The sequence below is a fragment of the Halichoerus grypus genome, chromosome 9, assembly GCF_964656455.1.
Source record: "Halichoerus grypus chromosome 9, mHalGry1.hap1.1, whole genome shotgun sequence".
NCBI classification, from domain to species: domain Eukaryota; kingdom Metazoa; phylum Chordata; class Mammalia; order Carnivora; family Phocidae; genus Halichoerus; species Halichoerus grypus.
Genome location: NC_135720.1, coordinates 12,860,123 through 12,879,483, shown reverse-complemented (window position 1 = coordinate 12,879,483; position 19,361 = coordinate 12,860,123). Strand labels below are relative to the sequence as shown.

The following is a 19,361-nucleotide window of genomic DNA, read 5'->3' as shown; positions in this document are numbered from 1 at the left end:
GAGGCATTTCAAACAAGGACCGTTCTCTCCTGACCATCTCTTTGCCTGGTGACACAATATATTCAGACAAATGGGGGATCAGCAGTCATCGTGGGTGACTTGTTTAAGCCACTAACAACCCAGACCAGGATATATGAGCAAAGATTATTAAGCAACACAACATAGGGAGTAAGTCAGAAACAGGCACCCCTCCATCTTAAGGGAAGCGTCAAGACAAACTCACAGGTGAATACCATACCGTGGAGGAAACATTTCCACTGTTTGATGTATCACATATAAAAAATTTTTATTAAACTTTCATAAGATGGGGGGAAAAGAGCAAAAAGTCGACTGGGCAAAGAGCAGTTGCTCGCTCTGGTATCAAATTTGCAGTAACATAGATCTTCCCCAGAAATCATTTTGACCCGGAACTTGCCCTGGTCAGCAACCTACACCTCTCTGTAATGAGACTCTCATCAAATGCTAACACCTTCAAGGATCTCCCCATTCCTCTCCTTTCCTGTTTCTTTCATTCACAGAGGAATCCGCTTGTCCCGACCTATGGGGCTCCTCCTTCCAAAGCATTTGCTCATATAACTTTACCATCTGAAACAGCAAGTCCACTTCTGCCCACTTGGGGCATTTCTCTGCCCTAACTTTGAGCCATAACTTTAAACTCACCTCCAGGAAGTCTTCCCTGCTTAATCTACCATAATCCATCATTTACTCTGAAGCCGAGACGTCTCAACATGTGTATTTCTACGTACTAAGACTGTGAACTTACCGATATTCAGTTGATTTTTGTTTTCTTGAGAGCAGAGGCTACCCTCGTGTCTCCCCACAGCTACCTACCCACTGGGCCTTCCTCCTCCTCCTCCTCCTCAGTGCCAGCACCAGTATCTGCACAGCCCCAGCCGCTGAGGCCCTGCACTCCTCGTCTACTTTAATACTCTCGACACCTCTGTGAGGCAGTAATGATCACCGTTCACTTCCGTCAGATGAGGAAACCCAGCTCTCTCAAGCTCAAGGGGCCTCACGGTTTCTCCGCTTCAGTCTCAGCAAATGAATCACGCCCCAGGCAGGCGAGGTACCGGCCGACCCAGGTGTCGAGGCACGGACGCTGGGAGCCAGGAATCTACCTGTCTGTGCTCAGGGCCTGTCAGCACAGGGCTCATCCAGCTCTGAACTCTTTTTAAAGAAATCATGCCGTTCCTCCATCTCTTCTCACATTCATCCTAAGTGCTAATATAAACTTTCAGAGCAGATGCTGTTTTGTACCCAGAGACCATCTTTCCTTTGTGTAAATGTTTTATATCTCCTTACATGGCTGAGTCTTAAAATAAAACTGTTAAGACAATTCCTTCAAGATATGAGAACACAGTTCAAAAACTGTATTTATTTTTATAATTTGAAGACATAAAACATATCAACAGCTCGAGATGGCAAATTCCTAACTACATAATGGAAGACAATCTAATTTAATTCTATTCAGAATCATAGTAAAAGCAATAAGAAATCAGGACAAAAAACTTTAATAAATTAAGATATGTTATTGTTTAAAAAGAAAACAAGTGTTTCGGGCACTTGGGTGGCTCAGTCGGTTAAGTGTCTGCCTTCGGCTCAGGTCATGATCCCGGGACCTGGTATCGAGTCCCACATCAGGCTCCCTGCTCTGCAGGGGCTCTGCTTCTCCCTTTGCCCCTCCCCCCACTCGTTCTCTCAATCTCTCTTCCAAATAAATAAATGAAATCTTTAAAAAAAAAAAAAAAAAGAAAACAAGTCTTTCTAGAATTCTTACCAGGCCTTCCCCAGGTTTAACGTTCGGCAAGTGAACCTCCTCCAGACACGCACACTGGCTCATAACAGGATCCGTAGTAGATCGTATTGTTTTGTCACAGATACCATTTAAAACCTTGACCTCAAGGTTGGGAGAGGCAAATAGGAAAGGTTCAATCATTAACCAAGTTTATCTCAAGCTGAATTTTAAAGATATGCACTTTCCTACAATCTTCAGCTCCGGTCAGCAATCATTTTAATAATGCTACTCCATGAAGCCAAGGGATTTGGGCTTCGTATTTGCAATCGCTGGAAATGGGCTTTGTTTAAAGAGTGCAGCTCTTCCAAGAATTACGGCCACTGAAGAGCAGACACTGTACAGAAACCCCCGTTTGGCAGTCAAAGAGAATCACCTCTTCCCAGCCGTCTGCATAGTGTCTTAGCGATCATTCACATTCGGTGCATATCAAATACTCACAAGGTTAAAAAAAATTTTTTTTGTCTGTAACTGCTTTTTTTTAATAGATTTTATTTTTAAAGTAATTTTGGGTTTACAGAAAAACTGAGCATAAAGTACAGAGTTTCTCTAGACTTCCTTCCCCACCCCAACACAATTTCCAATAATACCTATAACATGGCTAATAAGAACAAGATATAAAAAACATTTTGCATTGGTATGGCACATCTGTTACAACCAAGGAAACAAAACTGGTACCTTATTATCAACAGAAAGTCCACAGTTTCCATTAGGGTTCACTTTTTGTGGTGTACAGTTCTACAGGTTTCAACAAACGCATAATGTCATGTATCTACCACTACTGTACCATACAGACTAGTTTCACTACCTAAAAACCCCCTGCTTCACCTCTCTCACCCTCCCCACAATGAACCCTTGGCAATCACTGATTTACTGTCTCTGCGGTTTGGCTTCTTCCAGAATATCAAATAATTAGAATCCTACAACATGTAGCCTTTTCAGATTGGCTTCCTTCCTTTGGTAAGGTGCATTTACGTTTCCTCCATATCTTTTCATAGCTTTATAGATCCTTTCTTTTTATGAATAATATTGAATATTCTGAATATTCTGAACAATATTCTATTGTCTGGATGTGCCAGATTATACAGTCATCTACTGGAGGACATCTTGGCTGCTTCCAGGTTTTGGCAATTATGAATAAAGCTGCCACCACATTTCTGTACAGGTTTCTGTGATCAGGTAAATACCCAAGGGTCTAACTGCTAGATCGTAGGGTAAGAGTACGTGTGGTTTTGTAAGAAACTGTTGCAGTGTCTTCCAAAGGGGCTGTACCATTCTGCATTCCCACCAGCAATGAACAAGAGCTCCTACTTCTCCAATCCTTGCCAGCATTTGGTGTTGTCATGTTTTGGATTTCAGTTATTCTAATAGGTGTGTAGTGTTGTCTCACTATTGTTTTAATTTGCAATTCCCTCACGAAACATGACGTTGAACACCGTTCCCTATATTCATTTGTCAAATGCGTATCTTCTTTGGTGAGGCATCTGTTCAGATAATTTGCCCACTTTTTAACTGGGTTTATTTTCTTATTATTGAGTTTTAACAGTTCTTTGTATATTTTGGATACAAGTTCTTTATCTGATATGTGTTTTAAAAATACTTGTTCCCTTGGGCGCCTGGGTGGCTCAGTTGGTTAGGCAACTGCCTTCGGCTCAGGTCATGATCCTGGAGTCCCGGGATCGAGTCCCGCATCGGGCTCCCTGCTCGGCAGGGAGTCTGCTTCTCCCTCTGACCCTCCTCCCTCTCATGCTCTCTGTCTCTCATTCTCTCTCTCTCAAATAAATAAATAAAATCTTAAAAAAAAAAAAAAAAATACTTATTCCCAGTCTGTGTCTTGTCTTTTCATCCTCTTAACACTGCATTTCATGGAGCAGAATGTTCCACCTCAAGGAGATCTACCTTATCAGTTTATCTTTCATGGATTCTATCTTTGGTGTTGTACCTAAAAATTCATTGGCAAACACAAGGTCAACCTAGATTTTCTCCTGGTATCATCAAGGAGATACATAGATTTGTGCTTTACATTTAGGGTGTATGATCTTTCTAGTGATGGCTCACATTCTCTGACCCCGAACGTTGACAAGGTAAAATTTTTGAGACACGAAGATCCTTAGTAAGTGGTCTCCGTGTAGAAATAACCATGGTTATGTGTGGTGGTTTCCTCCAGTTAGATTCATCTAACCTTTCAAAATTAAGCCACCAAAGAAATCAGGAAATTCCAAAGAGGGATTTTTTTTTCCAAGGGGGAGAATCCAAGAAGTGACACTTATTACATTCCCCCAATTTGTTTAGCCTCCCTATTTATGGAAAATATATTTATAGCTGTTTCATTGCTAAATTCCTCAACATCAGTGGGAGGAAGGCCTTATCAAAAGAGCACAGGCCAGCTTATGTCAAAGGGAGGAAGCGATGATGAATAGTCACAAAATCTCTTTAAACAATCACAGCACATTCCCCCCTCCTCCATCATAAGGTTTTTGCCAAGGATTTTTTTTTTTAATCAAAATGTTCCTCAAGTGAAATCTGCAGATCAGTGTACCCCTGATTAACAGGCTAGCTAGTAATTTAAGTATAATTGTACCTAATGAAATGTTCAGAGGAGACAGGGACCCCCATTTACCCAAGCACAGGAATTTTCACAGTAGTCATTTTCTTATTATTAAATAACTTTTATTCTTCCCTTTAGACCTAAATTAATAGACTCAACTCCCAAAAAGCCAGTATTTCAAAGTATATCCTGAAGGAATTAGCCACAGAGTTTTTGCTTGAATTGATGTTGCGTCCCACTGGTTTGGGGAAAGGAATTTTACAGTAACTTGTAAAAGGTATACTTACTACGGTTAAAACTTTATCCTCCATTTCTGCTACAAGGCAATCCTAAAGAAGGAAAAAAGAAAAAGAAAACCGTAAGAGCTAGAAACTTCCAAAAACTGTTGGCTTAGCTCTATAGGTACTTCCTGGAGCCCAAGAGGGCCCTTCCTCGCCCTGCAGCCCAAGGAGTCCTGCACTGAACACAGAGGTACAGAGCAGGGCCAACTCCAACTCCTCCCAAGGCTCCGGTTTCTCCTGACCGAAGGAGCTTATCATCCAAGGAACGCATTTGACCAATTATTTAATCAGAAAACCTATGAAAAATAACTGAACTGAAATCCACCGACCATCTAGACAGGGCAGAGAGTAGTAAGCCAGAAGTCAAGTCCAAGAAACCTGACAATGGCTCCCAAACATGACCCCGCGCTCAAGCCAGCCCTTGGCCAACAAGCCAGGAATCTTTTAGCTCTGGGCCTGCCTATAAGAATAGCTTTCAAATAAGGGCTTCAGTAAACATAGCCACAGAAGTTTATTTTAAGCAACACTGAGATTAAATCAGATATCTCAGTCCTTAATAAATGAAAAAGGTTCAACAAAACATTCATTAACACGCTGCCAAAAAAGTGGTCTTGAGGTATGCTATTGATGACATTAAATAAAGGGCTGGAATGCAAAGCATTATTTACTCAGCTTAAGAACAAAAGACTCAGAACCGTACGAACCCAGTTGGCTGATTATAGGAGTCACCACTGTCCTGTCTAAAAGTGGTCACAGGGAAGCCGCCAACGTCAAACTCTCACAGTTAACCTTCCAGAACTGGTCTACAGCGGAGGCTTCCCATCTACGTGGCAGAGTATGCAGAAAAAAAAGGGGACTAGATTCTTTAGACTTTATTTTGCATCATTAAGTCTGATCCCAAACTAGGGCATCCTAATTATTTCATGTACATGAAAGATATTAATCAACTCTGTTGCAATTGTCACAGATTTTCACTTCAATCAAAAGTCATTTGAGGTCATTTTTCTACTACCATTGGGGGGGTGGGGGTCGGGTTAGAAATGTACGATATTCTACCCTATAGGATTTTGTAATCAGATTTTCAGTGTCTTCCTAAAAAAAATTCTCTACTAGATTAAAAAATGTGGGAAAACAATAATATTCCACTGCTCCCAAAATTTACACTGATTCTCAGGAAAAGAGCAGCCAAGTAAGAACACACTTAAAAAGAGAAATTTAGAAATGTATTTTTACATGCGTGAATCTGATATAAACTCAAACTACAGGAGCAACTTCTGTAAAATAGAATAATCATAGCTTAAAAATGTGCTGCTGCTTCTTCTTGTGCATAGAACTAAACCATCAACTACCACGACGAATCAACCTCTATTAAAACCATCAGAAAGACAGAATTATTAAATAAATATCAATTTTAGCAAACAGAATACGTATGCGGTCTTGTGCTAGAAATAAAACTAATAATATGTGTTTATGACTTTTCATTACAAATCCCAAAATGATGTGAGCCCTGTCACCCTCATGAGATAATCACCCACAGACAGAGAGCTCCTCTCGATACACCAGGGCCCATGATACGAGATGGCTGTGGGCCCTCATGGTTCCTGAGACTTGACTCCCTGACAGATCCAAGAAGCCGCCAAGAAAATGGGCTCCCTGCAGCGTTAGAACCAAGGCATGAGAGGGGCTCTCCTGCCTCCCAAAATTGTTCCAGTCAGCATGTGAAAGAGCTCCCTTTTTACCTTCCGCCACCATGAACGTGGGTTCCCACACCCGTTCCTACTGGGAGGAAGCAGCTGCAGGCATGACTTCATCTTGTTTGGCATAAAGGCAATGGAATGGGAAAAAGAAGTTCTGGAACCGAGTCAGCCCTCAGGAGCCAGACAGTGGGGCTGACCTCTGTCACATTCCTTGGGAACCCAGATCAGCAGACCAGCCTGCCTGGCAGGGACCCCGCCGGAGGTCCTTTCCTTCCATCGGATGCCCCTTCCCTCCACGGCTCTTCCTCATTCTACCTTCAGCAACCTGTCACCCTCTCCGTGCTGTGTCTCTTCCTCTGTAAAGCGGGCGTGATAAACCCTAGCTCCGAGATCTGCCGAGAAGTCAACGCGGTAACAAGTGTCAAAGACGTCGCACGCACCTGAGACACGACCAGCACTCCATAAATGTTCTTGGGGCTTCTTCCTCTGCTTCTGTGGCCACTTCACTTTCTGTTCAGTCCTCCCGGGCTTTCTATTGCTCATTCCCCCCATTCTTCCCCCAGTGGAACTCTGGTGCCTGCCACTGCCATTTCGTCTCTCACCACTGTGACTGCAGTTTTCATGTCATCACAACTTCACGAGGACAGACTGAAGGTACAGAGCCCAACGCCTTCCCACCCCAGTTTCCTTCGTCCGACGGTAGAGCTTAAAAACTGGACGGGAGCTCTATCCGTGGACTTGGCGTGGGACAGCAGCTGAGGCATGCTTACAAGAATGGTGCAGGCTCCTCACAGGGGAAAAAGCAGCAACTCTTCACCCTTCAGATCAGGAGACGGACACATTATCCTTCAACAGAAGGATGCAGACAACGTGACAAGAAAGAGGAGGGCGGACGGCAACACACGGACGAGAGAAAGGAGCAGAAGGCCAAGCAAATGTCTGTCCTCACAGACGGAGACGAAAGGATAAAGACCCAAGGAGAACATGTTCGTTGTCACAGGAAAAGAAGGACACAACTTTCATTCTTTCAATTTCCCAGAGAAAAGGAATAAATGGAAAAGACTGGTTTCTTCCAGAAAAGTCAAGAGACCTTCTGCCAAGAAGTTTTGAAGAAAACTGTACGTCCCCTCGCTGGAAGAGAGTGTGAAGTCTCCTGGCTCGTTCAGTCTTGTCGCTGCCATCACACGGCACATAGAAAAAGGCGTTCGGCTCATTCATCAAGTTTGTTATTTCTAATCTGTGTGCACACAAATAGTCCACTTGCCAAGGCACCTGTGTTCTCTAATCGCTAAAGACAACATATGTTCACAAGAGCTAAACATCTTTCTCAATTTAAGTCCATAAAATGATATTCCCATATATATTCATATTTTGCCAGTCTCCATCTTTAAAAATCATTCAAATTTAAATAAACAACAACAAAAAAAACCAACAACAGGAAGAAAAGAGCAACATACTTGTCAACTTCCTCTCCTTAAACCATCAAATTTGTTTCCAGAAAACCAGTACAAGGCGTGATTTTTTATATTTCCTACTATATGCTCTTATTTCTTGTGGGCACTGTGCTTTACATATATTACATCTCATTTAATCTTCATACCAATCTTTTGAGGTAGATATTATTATTTTAAAATAAAATATTTTACATTATTTCTCTATATCCAATTTTACACAAATACATACATGTGGTCACATAATATTCTTTGTAAATGAAAGAAGTGTTTCTTTTCCTTCCTGGGGTGGAGGGGGCTTGGCTCCTATGCTCCATCCCCACTTCTCTCCCTGCCAAAGTAAACCCAACTTTTCTTCCAAATTGCGTACTGTACTTACTCCTTCGTACACAGGCTTTTGGATGTGTATTATAAATACATATATACATACAGTTCCATATTGGGGGGGTTCACCATTTGTCATTATATTACACTTTTTTTCTTTTTTTCTTATTCAGTAATAACTTCTATAAATCCTGCCAAATCATCTGGTAAGGTAAATATTAGTATTCCCATTTTACAGACAAAAAAATTAAGGTTCCTAAGTTTTAAGTGACTTGTCCAAGGTCCCAGGGCTAATTAGTGGTAGAGGTAGGATTTGAACCTGTGGCTATCTGTCTCTGAAGCACATGTTCAATGAGCACCAAAGGGAAAACAAAAACGATACCCCTTGTGTCCCCTAAGTTTGGGTTAAACTTCTTCCGACAAGTGACAAAGTCTCATCAGCTGATTTGTCAAAAGCATTGTCTCATTTGTTTAAACACACATTTAAAAATCACCACTTCTCATGTGCCAGGCATTATGAGGCCTGAAGAAGGGGCAAGTGTGATGAGGATGCTTGGCGGGCAGCCTTCTCCTGACGTGAACTGCTCAGGATCTGTACCTCCCATGCAGAGATTTTTTTCTACCATCAGTTCATAACAATCAACACTTCTGTGACTCCCAGAAAAACACCCCAAGATGGGCGCCTGGGTGGCTCAGTTGGTTAAGCGACTGCCTTCGGCTCAGGTCATGATCCTGGAGTCCCGGGATCGAGTCCCGCATCGGGCTCCCTGCTCAGCAGGGAGTCTGCTTCTCCCTCTGACCCTCCCCCCTCTCATGCTCTCTCTATCTCATTCTCTCTCTCAAATAAATAAATAAAATCTTTAAAAAAAAAAACAAAACACCCCAAGATGACGTTAAGAGGCCCATTCCCTCCAGACAAGAGTCGCCTTCTCACGGAGGGTCACTCCAGCCCCATACCTAAACCTGAATTCCACCTCAATCCTTCTCGTGCTCCTTCCCTCCTTAGCATTCCTTAACTTTATGTCACGTAGTTCCTCCAGAGTTTCTATTTAAAAAAATTAAGTGCTCGAACAGTTTAGAGAAAGTACAGGCCTATTAGCTCAACTATTTTAAAACAAAAGAAGGTAGTCTTCGATGTAAAGGCCACTGGCCACTTTCTAGAAACCATATGTACAATGCATCTAACTAAAAGCCTTTCCTCTCTCCCCAGTTGGGATGGGAAAAAAATGGCGAGGGGCAGAAAAGCGAAAAGCATGTGAGTCCTCTGAAGAAGAGAACAGGGCAGAGGGAGGAAACAGTGTTAAAAAGCAACAGTGACGTACTGACCTTCTGGACGGTAGTTGTCAGGTCCAGGCAAAGCTGAATGATTTTGTTCTTTGTTACTGAGAAATCCGTGATCCCTGTAAATGGAGCCCTAGAAAGCAACAAACGTTTTTTTAAAAAAGGGAGTGGGGGCACCGGGATCCCGCACGATCGGCTGAGAAGCACAGCCACACCACAGGCTGGTTTCAAAGACTGGTCATGCAACTGTTTCCTCTCAAAAACAGGGATCTGAACAGAAAAGAGACAGAGAAGTGCTAGATAAGAACACCTCAGAAAAGGAGCCAAGAGAATTCATGTCCCTTCAGAGGTCAACTGACAGCCTGCAGACCAACCAAATAATCACAAATGTTTAACCACAGTGATGCACAGCTTCAGCATGGTTCCAGGCCTTCCCCAAGGGGAGCTTAATTTGTTCCTGCTATTCACCCTTTCGGTAGCTTCCAAAGGAACCCAAAAATCCCCCACTGAGCCAGAACTCCCGCAGCGGTGCAGTGGAAGGGACAGGAAAGAGACACCAGCTCATTTCCCTAAGACAACAGACAGGCTGTGTGCGGCTTGGGCCCTCCCCTGATCGGACGGTCGAGCGCATGCATCACTTACCGGTCCAGCCAAGCCAACAAGGCCTTAGCAGCACCTATTAGCTCCACCACAGAAGTCAGGAACTCATTGGGGGGCTTGTGGGAAGTGTTTCCATCATAAGCCGGACTTTTCCTCCGGCTACTTATGTAATTTTGTAAGTTGTGGGAAGATGCTCGCAGTTTCAGAACTAAGTTCTTCATATTATCAGTTTCCAGGCCATAATTCTGTGGAAAATAAAATCAAAGGGAAAAATTCAAGACTATCAACAACATCCAAACTCTCATAGTAACTCAAAAGCCCATGAGCAACTTGAATAACTCCTACACAAAACCCTACATGATTTACCCACAGTGCTGATCTTACCCACTCCAGCCTCTTGTCCTTCCTCCAGCGTACTCCTGTCCCAGGGACTTTGTCCTTGCTAGTTCCTCTTTTCAAATGCTCCTGCCACAAATATTTGCACGAACAGCTCTTTTTTATATTTACCTACTAGCCCAAAGGTTCCCTCCTCTTTAAGGCTTCCTTGACATTCTAGAGCAAGTTCCTTAGCCTAAGCCCTACTGACATTTAAAGCCCAGTATTCTGTTTGGGTTGGGGTGCGGGGGAGAGGGAGGATTCCTGTACATCGCAAGATGCTGAGCAGTACCCCTGGCCAGTAGCACCGTCTCCCTAGTTGTGACAACCAAAGATGTCTCCAGACATTGCCAAATGCCCCTTCAGGTCACTCTCTAGCTCATCACCGATCTGCCACCTCTCTGAACCACCCTGTTTGGCACCACCTTCCTCCACGGGGATTCGAGGTCCAGAAAGCCAAGCTCTGTGTCCGGCTCACATTCATCCTGGCAGCACGGAAGACAACAAAGCAGCTCCTGAATGGATGAATTTCCATCAGATGAGACTCACTTGCCCAGAAACAGCAACACTGACCAAACGTCAATTCACCTGAAATGTAATTTCCGTCTCTTGAGTTTCTCACCTGTGTTCTTTTTGGATAATAATGTTCTACTTAGGTGCTTTGAAAGAATGAATCTCATGTGATAGGTAGAGAACAAATCCCAACACCTACATCTGAGATGACTTTGGGGGGAGGAAGGATGCATTTCTGTATTCAGCTGCATGGACATATCCCAAGTTGGTGTTTCATTATTTTAACAAAAAATGAAGATATTTCTGGGGTCTGTTATACTGTTGCAATAGCATCCCCAAAGCAAGAATGTGGTGCCCTTTAAACGTTGGGAATAATAGAATGACCAATATTATTGAACACTTACTCTCTGCCATCTCGAGACTAGGCCAAGTGCTCAACAAGTATTATCTCAGGGAAAGAGCACACGAAGGTGGAAATGACAGGATCTCTATTTTATAGGTGAGGAAACTGAAGCACAGAGCCATTAAATAAATTCCCCAAAGTCACACAGCTCCTCCGTGGAGAGGTGGGATTCTAATGAAGGCCATCCGCAGCGAGGGCACAAGGTTTCGATCACCATGCTGCATGATCCCCGTCCATGCTCCCTGCCCAAGGGAGGACAGAAGGAGAAGACAGAAAACAGGATGGGTAGTAGACAAGGAAAAGAAAAGTGGCCAGTGGCCTTGGATCTACACAAACTAACAAGCTGCTTACCTCCCCCCAGGTTCTATCTTGACCTGCTCCATCCCCTGATGTTCATGAAGTCAATGTTTGCATAGTAATAAAAGTTCCAAGTCATTTCTGGTGACACTGACTACAGACACTATAGCTGGGTTTTCACTGCAGTGAAATTTTCATGAAGCTTAAATTAATGTTGCTGCCTATAATAAAATAAAAAGCGCTTTTTAAAAAAATTTAGATAGACATTTTGAAAAGAGTGGAGTGCAATAAAAAAAGAAAAAAAGAAAAAAGAAAATACTTCCTCAGATCTGTTAACTGGAGGCTGTCTTTTGCAAGCTTTAAAATTTTCATAATAAATTCATAATTTCATAATTTAATGAAATAAAATTTCATAATAAAAATGAGTGTTCTGTATTAACAGTAATGTTCTATCCAAATCTCATATTCCTTCATTTTTTCCTGTCATTTTCTACAGACTAAAATATGACATTGTCCTTCAACAAAGAAGACAAAAATACAAAGATGGATTTTCATCATGCTTTTTAAATCCAGAGAATCAAAGACTCACAAGTGAATGGATAAAGAGCCACATGACCAGCTTGTTTTGAAGGACTTGTGACTGATTAAAGGGAACTGTCCCCTCATTCAGTCAATTAGTCAGCCTGCCAACTTCTATCAGGAGTTCTGAACTAAAAGCAGGAAAGTCAGCTTTCAAGAATCAGTGTTACCAGAAATGACTTGGAACTCTTATTACTACACACAACATTTACTTCTTGAACTCAAAGAGGATTAAATGCATTTTAGTGTTGCAAGAAGTGTTAAACCTCAATCTCCTACAAACCTACCACTTCTAATATTAAAATAAAGGGGGAGGGTAGCTTCTTGTTAACTGGTTCTTTTCCTTTCCACTCAATGTGCTCTGAATCTGGTTTCCCACCCAAAACAAATCATAGGACTGGAAGGAGGGACAGATGCAGCTATGATGGAGTACAATTTTAACAAGATAGAAGGAGCAAAGGAAGGACAATTCCTTCCCTCCCCGCCCCCCACTCCACACAAGAAGAGAACAAGAAACTGATTATATTCGCTCAAGAGAACCTCTAATGTAGAAACATAATCAGGAAAGGATTATTGACTTAAGTGCCCCACAATGAAAAACAGAAAATGAATAATTACTCAGACCAGATTTGATTACCTTCATTAATCTTTTCCCTCAAACTTGTCCCCTTCAGAAATTGTGCTAAGATAAAAGTATCAAGAAGATACAAACCAAGTAAGAAACGAAATGAGTCTCTGAAAATCTATACACATACACAAACCCTTCCGCTGAGATCCCGCTTCATTAGAGGTAAGCCATCAGGGGGTTATTTCCTGGTCTGGCTAAGAAATCACACAGGAGACAGGAGAGAAGGAAAAAGGCAGAGTCTCACTCTTCTGGTGCCTTCATTATACACATTTTAGCTAAAGATGAATCTTCTCCTTCTCTTCTACTTTCTTGTCCCATTCCTCCCGACCCTGTCCATGATCGAACATATGTGATTAAGGAGTGCCAGAGAAAACACAATCGAAACCATCCCACTGACTTGGCTCAGTTCAGTCACAACCTAAGAGATATATTCCACATTTTTTCCAAAAGGCATTTAACACACTCATAAGCAAGATCCAGTTAAATTCAGACTGTCAGCGAAGATTACTCTTCCGGCATGATTTTTCCCCATAAAGAAGGATAACATGTTTTCATGATTTGCCATAGATGTAGGTAAAGGAGGAAATGAATAATCGCAGGGATATACAAGTGCACAGAAGTGCCCTGGCCAGGTAAATACATTACAGGTATTTCATTTAATCATACATTTAGGTGGCATCACGTAACATGTGTTACTGATCCCTACTTTATTCACTTTCTCAACCTACTTCAACCTTAAAAATATGGGGCACCTGGGGGGCTCGGTTGGTTAAGCGTCTGACTCAGGTCTCGATCTCATCAGGATCGTGAGAGGGAGCCCTTGCAACCGGTTCTGTGCTTGGCATGGAGTCTTGCTTGAGATTCTCTCTTCCTCCCCCTTTGCACATGCACGGGTGCGCTCTCTCTCTCCAAAACAAATAAAATCTTTAAGACATGTATATAATATTTTATATTTAATTATAAAATATTTAATTAATTTATATATAATTATATATATGTGCCTGCCTTGGTAACTAGGGTTTGGTTGATTTCGCAATGAAAATGGGTTACAATTATACTGGTTCTTACTCTCAATCGCATCCTCCAGACCAGCGCTAGTCAACAGAACTTGTTGCAAGTATGAAAATGTTCTCTATGTGCACTGTCCAAATATGGTAGATACTAGCCACCAGTAGCTATGAGCCCTTGAAATGCAGCTTAGTGTGACCGAGGAAGTGAATTTTATTTCATTTTAATTTATTTTAATTTAAATATTTGCACGTGGCGAATAGTTGTCCTACTGGAAAGAGCAGCTCTAGAGTCTGCCCCAGATAGGTGGAGAAAAACTGGGCTCAGACTCTGAATTCAATCCTAAGAAGTGGTCTTGAAGTGGTCTTGGTTCAGCCTCATGATACAAGTCCATGGTCAATATCTGCAAAAGGCAGTGGTGTTCTCTCCTGGTTCTCTTCTCTATCCATGACTAGCTATCTGTGGGCCATCTGCTCACTGGTTTTGGAATCTTTACCAATAGCTATTCCCTATGTTAGGTTTTTATCCATTCTATCTGCCCCGTTCTTTCCAGAACTTTCCAGTGGTTGTTTTTTCCTCTCTTTCTTCTACATTCTATTCATTTCCTGTCCATCACAAAACCAACATCCACCAAACTAAGTTTACGTTACAACCTCTTTTATAACCCCAGGGCCCACTGCAAATATACATGAACTGCCCAAGGGTTGGGTTGTTCAAGGCAAAGAATTATCACCAATTTATATATACAAAGATCTCTATAGCGTAAATAGATTAAACAGATAGTATAATAATTAACATATGCATTTCAATAGGAACATTTTATGAGGATATTACATCAAGATGAAAAAAATATTTTAATCAAACCCTCTAAAACCCTCCCCAACCCAGAAAAGGCACACTCATTTGAGAGCCCCCCTGTGCCCCTCCTGTCAAATGCGTTCACTGGCACTCTGCTGCACAAAGCATGTCCAGAATGAGTTTGAGGTCAAACTTTGTCTGCAAAGGAAATTAGAAGGAAATTGTAGGAGATAAAATGCAGCTTTAGGTTCTGGCATTTGTCCAGCTTTGTTCATTTCAGTCCAATATTTTAAGAGGTAGGGAAGGGGCAAGAGCAGAGAGGCAGTTGTTATGTTTATTACCTGGCTTGCTATACACCGCGTGCCTCAAATCGACCCTTCCTCCTCACCTCTCATATTGTGGACTCCAAAGTCATTTACCTCAAAGCCTTTCCTCGAAGTTGAAAGAGACAAATCAAATGAGCAGAAAAGATGGAAAAGTGAGCTTCCCAGAAAGCACAATAAAAGTAAACTCAAACATGTTTCACTGTATATAAGAAAACCATACAGCCTTAATAATAAACAGGACTCTAAGACATCTTCTGGGCAATGCAACAGACACGTTAGAGTCCTGCCACATCCAGAGAGTGTTACTGTACAGATGGGGAAAAGAGACACCCCCGTTTCCCTGGAGGTCACAGAGTGAGGAGTGTAGCAGAGCCAGGATTAGAATGCAGAAAGCCTGCCTCCCAGGCCAACACTCACACCACTTGGCCACCGCGTCTCCCCTGTGGCAGCTCATTTATCAACCACAAATAATTTGCCCATTACTTTTGTAAACAAGAGCAGCGCATCTCAGAGTGGGAGACAAAGCTCTGTCCATTTTAAGAAGAAGAATATGCACAATGTGGCAAGTGTTACATAATCAACGGAACGCAGACCAGCAACGGCAAAATAATCGGGAGCACATTCTTTCCCACCATTCTCAGTGATGTAATTGTATATACCCCTGGCTCAGGTTCATGGCATTACTTAACCCAGCCTGAATGCTGCGGAGCGGGTCCAAATCCTGACAGCTGGGGAAACTGCATCCTGGACATGGCACCGTAACACACGGACGTGGATCCCACCGCACGGCAGCCAGTTTGTAAACACAATGCCCTCACAGGTACTTTTAGCCCACGCCTAAAAAAGTCACTCACGCAGCCACGGGTGTCATGCAAAAGTCAGAACCTGGCAGGACTGAACTCATTTATGTTCAAGCCAAAGCTCAAGCATCTGCAAAGTGTAACTATGTTCACATTTTTTCCCATCTAGCTACCATTTCATAGGTTGGTGACTGCAAGCACGAGCATCGGTTATTTAAATATCACAGATAGCTGGGAAACATAAAAAAGCTTTTCATAGTGACAAAAACAGACATGAAAATCAGAACCTATTTCTCATTTTAGTTTAGAAGATGCCACCGGCGTTCAGGATGACCTCCCTCTTTGTACTCTCCACACAAGATAAGAAAATGAAACTAACACTGACTTTTTTCTGTAAAAGGTAAGCTTCTTCTTAAAGGGCAAGACAGTAAATACACTGGACTCTGGGGGACCACAGGGTCCCTGGTCCAACTACTCCACTCTACTGCTGTAGCCGGAGAGTAGCCACAGACAACAGATGAACGGGCGTGGCTGTGTGCCGATAAAACTTTATTGACAAAAATAATGGGCCAGGCTTAACCTGCAGGCCAGTTTTCCCCCTCTTCACCTAGAAAACGATTCCTTTTCTTCCTTTTTTATGTTGTCTTCAGCTCATGCTTCACTTCAATGGAGCATTAATAGAAAACAATGCTACACACCAAATCGCGAACATTGAGGATTTAAGCGAGTAAGGTTCTAGAGGACATCATCATGGCACAGATCATCTTTTCCTGAACTCACCAGCGCACAGAGAAGGTCGACAGCCTCCAACACAAGTTCCTGGTGTCCAATTCGCGTGACCCCCAGCTCCTCCAGATCCTGATGCGAAATCTGCAGCAGCTGCTCTCCATTTATCTTCTCCCGTTCAAACTTGTGGACATACTGTTGCAGGCAATCATCTAACCCTACCAAAGAAAGCAGAAGTCCATTATTGTCATTTTGTTACCTTTACTCAAAACACTGCCCACGGTTAAATCCACCTCAGGAATCTCCATTACGCTCCAACTATTCGATTGTCTATACGATGTATATCCCACCTGATGGACACTCTTCATGTGTGTCATTATCTTGTCATCTCAAACAGATCTGCAATGTGCAGCTTACGATTTTCAAATGGATTTAGCAGTTTTATGACGGTTACCTTCCCATTCCCTTTCAACTAAAAGAATAAACACTAAACCCTTGCCGACTTGGAAATGCTGGTTATGTGTACTAGACATGTTTGTTTGCTAGGCAGTTTGCTAGGCAGTTTGTTTGCTAGGCTGGGATGGGACACCGGCCTTGTCCCAGCCCGTGTGATCCCAGTGGACTTGCCAATCAAGATGCTTTGCCACAGTCGCTGGCCACAATATTCTGGCCAGTTATAGGCTGGTCATTTATAGGCTCAAGGATGATAATCAAAATCTTCCCTGATATTTGATATATGGACACAGGAAGACAGAGGCTCTTCCTTTCCAGTTGGAAGTCATAAGGATACAACTTTGGGGATGCTGGCAGTCATTTTTCTCATCAATTTTCTGAAAACAAATCCATTTGAGAGAAAGAAAATGCTCCAATAATATCCTATATGCTCCTGGATCTAACTCCACTTAAGGATATTTCTAGTCCTATGATTTTTCACTTAAATTGAAATAAATTCCCGTTCCAGCTTAAGCTTGTTTGTGTTGGGTTTCTGTCCCTTGCAGCTGAAAAAGTTCTGATGAATACGGAATCCAAAGGAGAAGATACCAGCAGTGGTACCAGAGAAAGGCAATGGTCAATGGGTTCGTTCATGGGACTTTTTCCAGGTCAAACACTACTGTCGAGAGTGTTGTATTTTAATGCTCTTCTATAATGATTAAAATATGTAAAATAGGTAAGCCTCACAGAACTTGGGGTTACTTATGCCTATATAGAGAACTCACTGGTCAACTTGTTTCAATGGTTTTACTGGAATAAAACTTCACACTGAATCAATTGGTCTATTCAAGCCTAATAATAAAAGCCACCTTAGTGTTTTCAACAATGAGGCTTATGAAATTTTGATCCCAACACAGAGGATGAAAATTCAACTTAGCTAGCATAAAGTATGTGGAAGGCATGCGGCTGTCCTCTGCCACCCTCAAACACACGATGCACACACACGCACACACTCACACGCACACCTCACTTCACTGAGCCCTCTGCCGTGTGGGTACCCTGCACTAGAAAAAGTAGGCACAAGGTCCAGTACTTGGTTTTGGCAATACTGATGTCTGTGGATCTTAGAGGCTGATGCGCTAGGCTAAATGGTACCTCTGCCCCACGAACTTTCACCATTTGCCTCCTGAGAAGATAATAAAAAGAAGAATGTCCTTACAACTATTGGGGACCCCAGCACATACAGGAAGAGGAGGTAAGAAAAAAATCATCTTAAGGTGATCCGCTGGAACCCACCCATCTTCCCTCAAGTGACCTCTGTCTCGCCGAGAGGCTCCACCACACAGCGAGCAAGAGTAGAAACACCGACATAAACCCCGGTCCACTCTGACGGCCGCGAGCCACAGATGTCCATCAGGGCACGCGAGTCAGACAGGCGCCGGAGGCTACCCAAGGCAACAGGTGTGGAGACGGATGCCCCCGCCCCAGGGCTGCAGGGGCCGCATGCCAGAGCCCCGCCTCCCAGGGTCGTCTACAGAGGGTCGGCATCTATCTGCAATAAGCAATAGTGACAAGCGCCAAAAGCCAAGGAAAGCCTCCTGACAGCTTCCCTTCCCAATTTATAGATGCCTAAATTAGGGCGCATGGGGGCTACATAACCTGTCCACAGCCACACAGCTGGTAAGATGTCAAGAGAAGGATTTTTAGAGCCACCTTCTTCAGCTTGCTATAAGCAGAAAAGGCCTCAAATTCAAATCAAGGCCTATTTGACACAAGCTCTGCTCTTTCACATTCTACCCGGGAAACGTGGGATTATAAAAACTCCTCTCCAAGCATCTTCCCAAATAAGCAGTCAGGTCTAATTACAAACACTTATTAAGAGAGAATCACGAAAACTTAGAGGTACTTAGAAGGTACTGTCATTGAATCCAAACAACTGGGAAAGTACAAACAAAAGTCTTCATTACTATGAATTTTCACCCTAAATCCCTTAGCCAGGTCTAAGCCAGATCACGAGCAATATATCCTGCAATCTCCTCTCCATCGGGATGTCCTCGTCCCTTGCCCATTTTTAAGCTTTAAAAGGAATTTTTGTTGTAATTGTCATAAAAGTTTAGGACAACCATGTTATACATTTAAACTTTGTTATGGCTGAATTGTGTCTCCCCGAAATTGTATGTTGAAGTCCTAACCCCTAGTGCTCAGAAAGTGACTGTATTTGGAGATAAAGCTTTAAAGATGTGATTAAGTTAAAATGAGATCATCAGGATGGGCCCTAATCCAAAATGACTGGTGTCCTTATAAGAAGAGACACACACGGAGGCAAGACCGCGTGAAGACACAGGGAGAGAAAGCTATTTACAAGCCAAGGAGAGAGGCCGCAAAAGAAGCCAACCCTTCCAACACCAGGATCTCAGGCTCCCAGCCTCTGGAGCCGGGAGGAAATAAACTTCTGTTGTCTCATGACCCAGTCTGTGGTGCTCTTTTATGGCAGCCCCATTA

The 19,361-nt window shown here is 42.7% G+C and overlaps 1 protein-coding gene across 6 annotated transcripts in view; it reads right to left on the bottom strand.

The window, feature by feature from the left end:
• The window catches only part of CNKSR3 (CNKSR family member 3), an 84,171-nt gene that overhangs the window by 15,771 nt on the left and 49,039 nt on the right, over window positions 1-19,361 (bottom strand). For all 6 annotated transcript variants that reach the window (XM_078054553.1, XM_036100221.2, XM_078054552.1 and 3 more), the window contains 5 exons: window positions 16,482-16,645; window positions 10,017-10,219; window positions 9,420-9,507; window positions 4,628-4,669; window positions 1,778-1,897 (listed from right to left, as the gene is read on the bottom strand). In XM_078054553.1, the coding sequence (XP_077910679.1) occupies window positions 1,778-1,897; window positions 4,628-4,669; window positions 9,420-9,507; window positions 10,017-10,219; window positions 16,482-16,645 (617 nt within the window). The remainder of the gene's footprint in view (window positions 1-1,777; window positions 1,898-4,627; window positions 4,670-9,419; window positions 9,508-10,016; window positions 10,220-16,481; window positions 16,646-19,361) is intronic.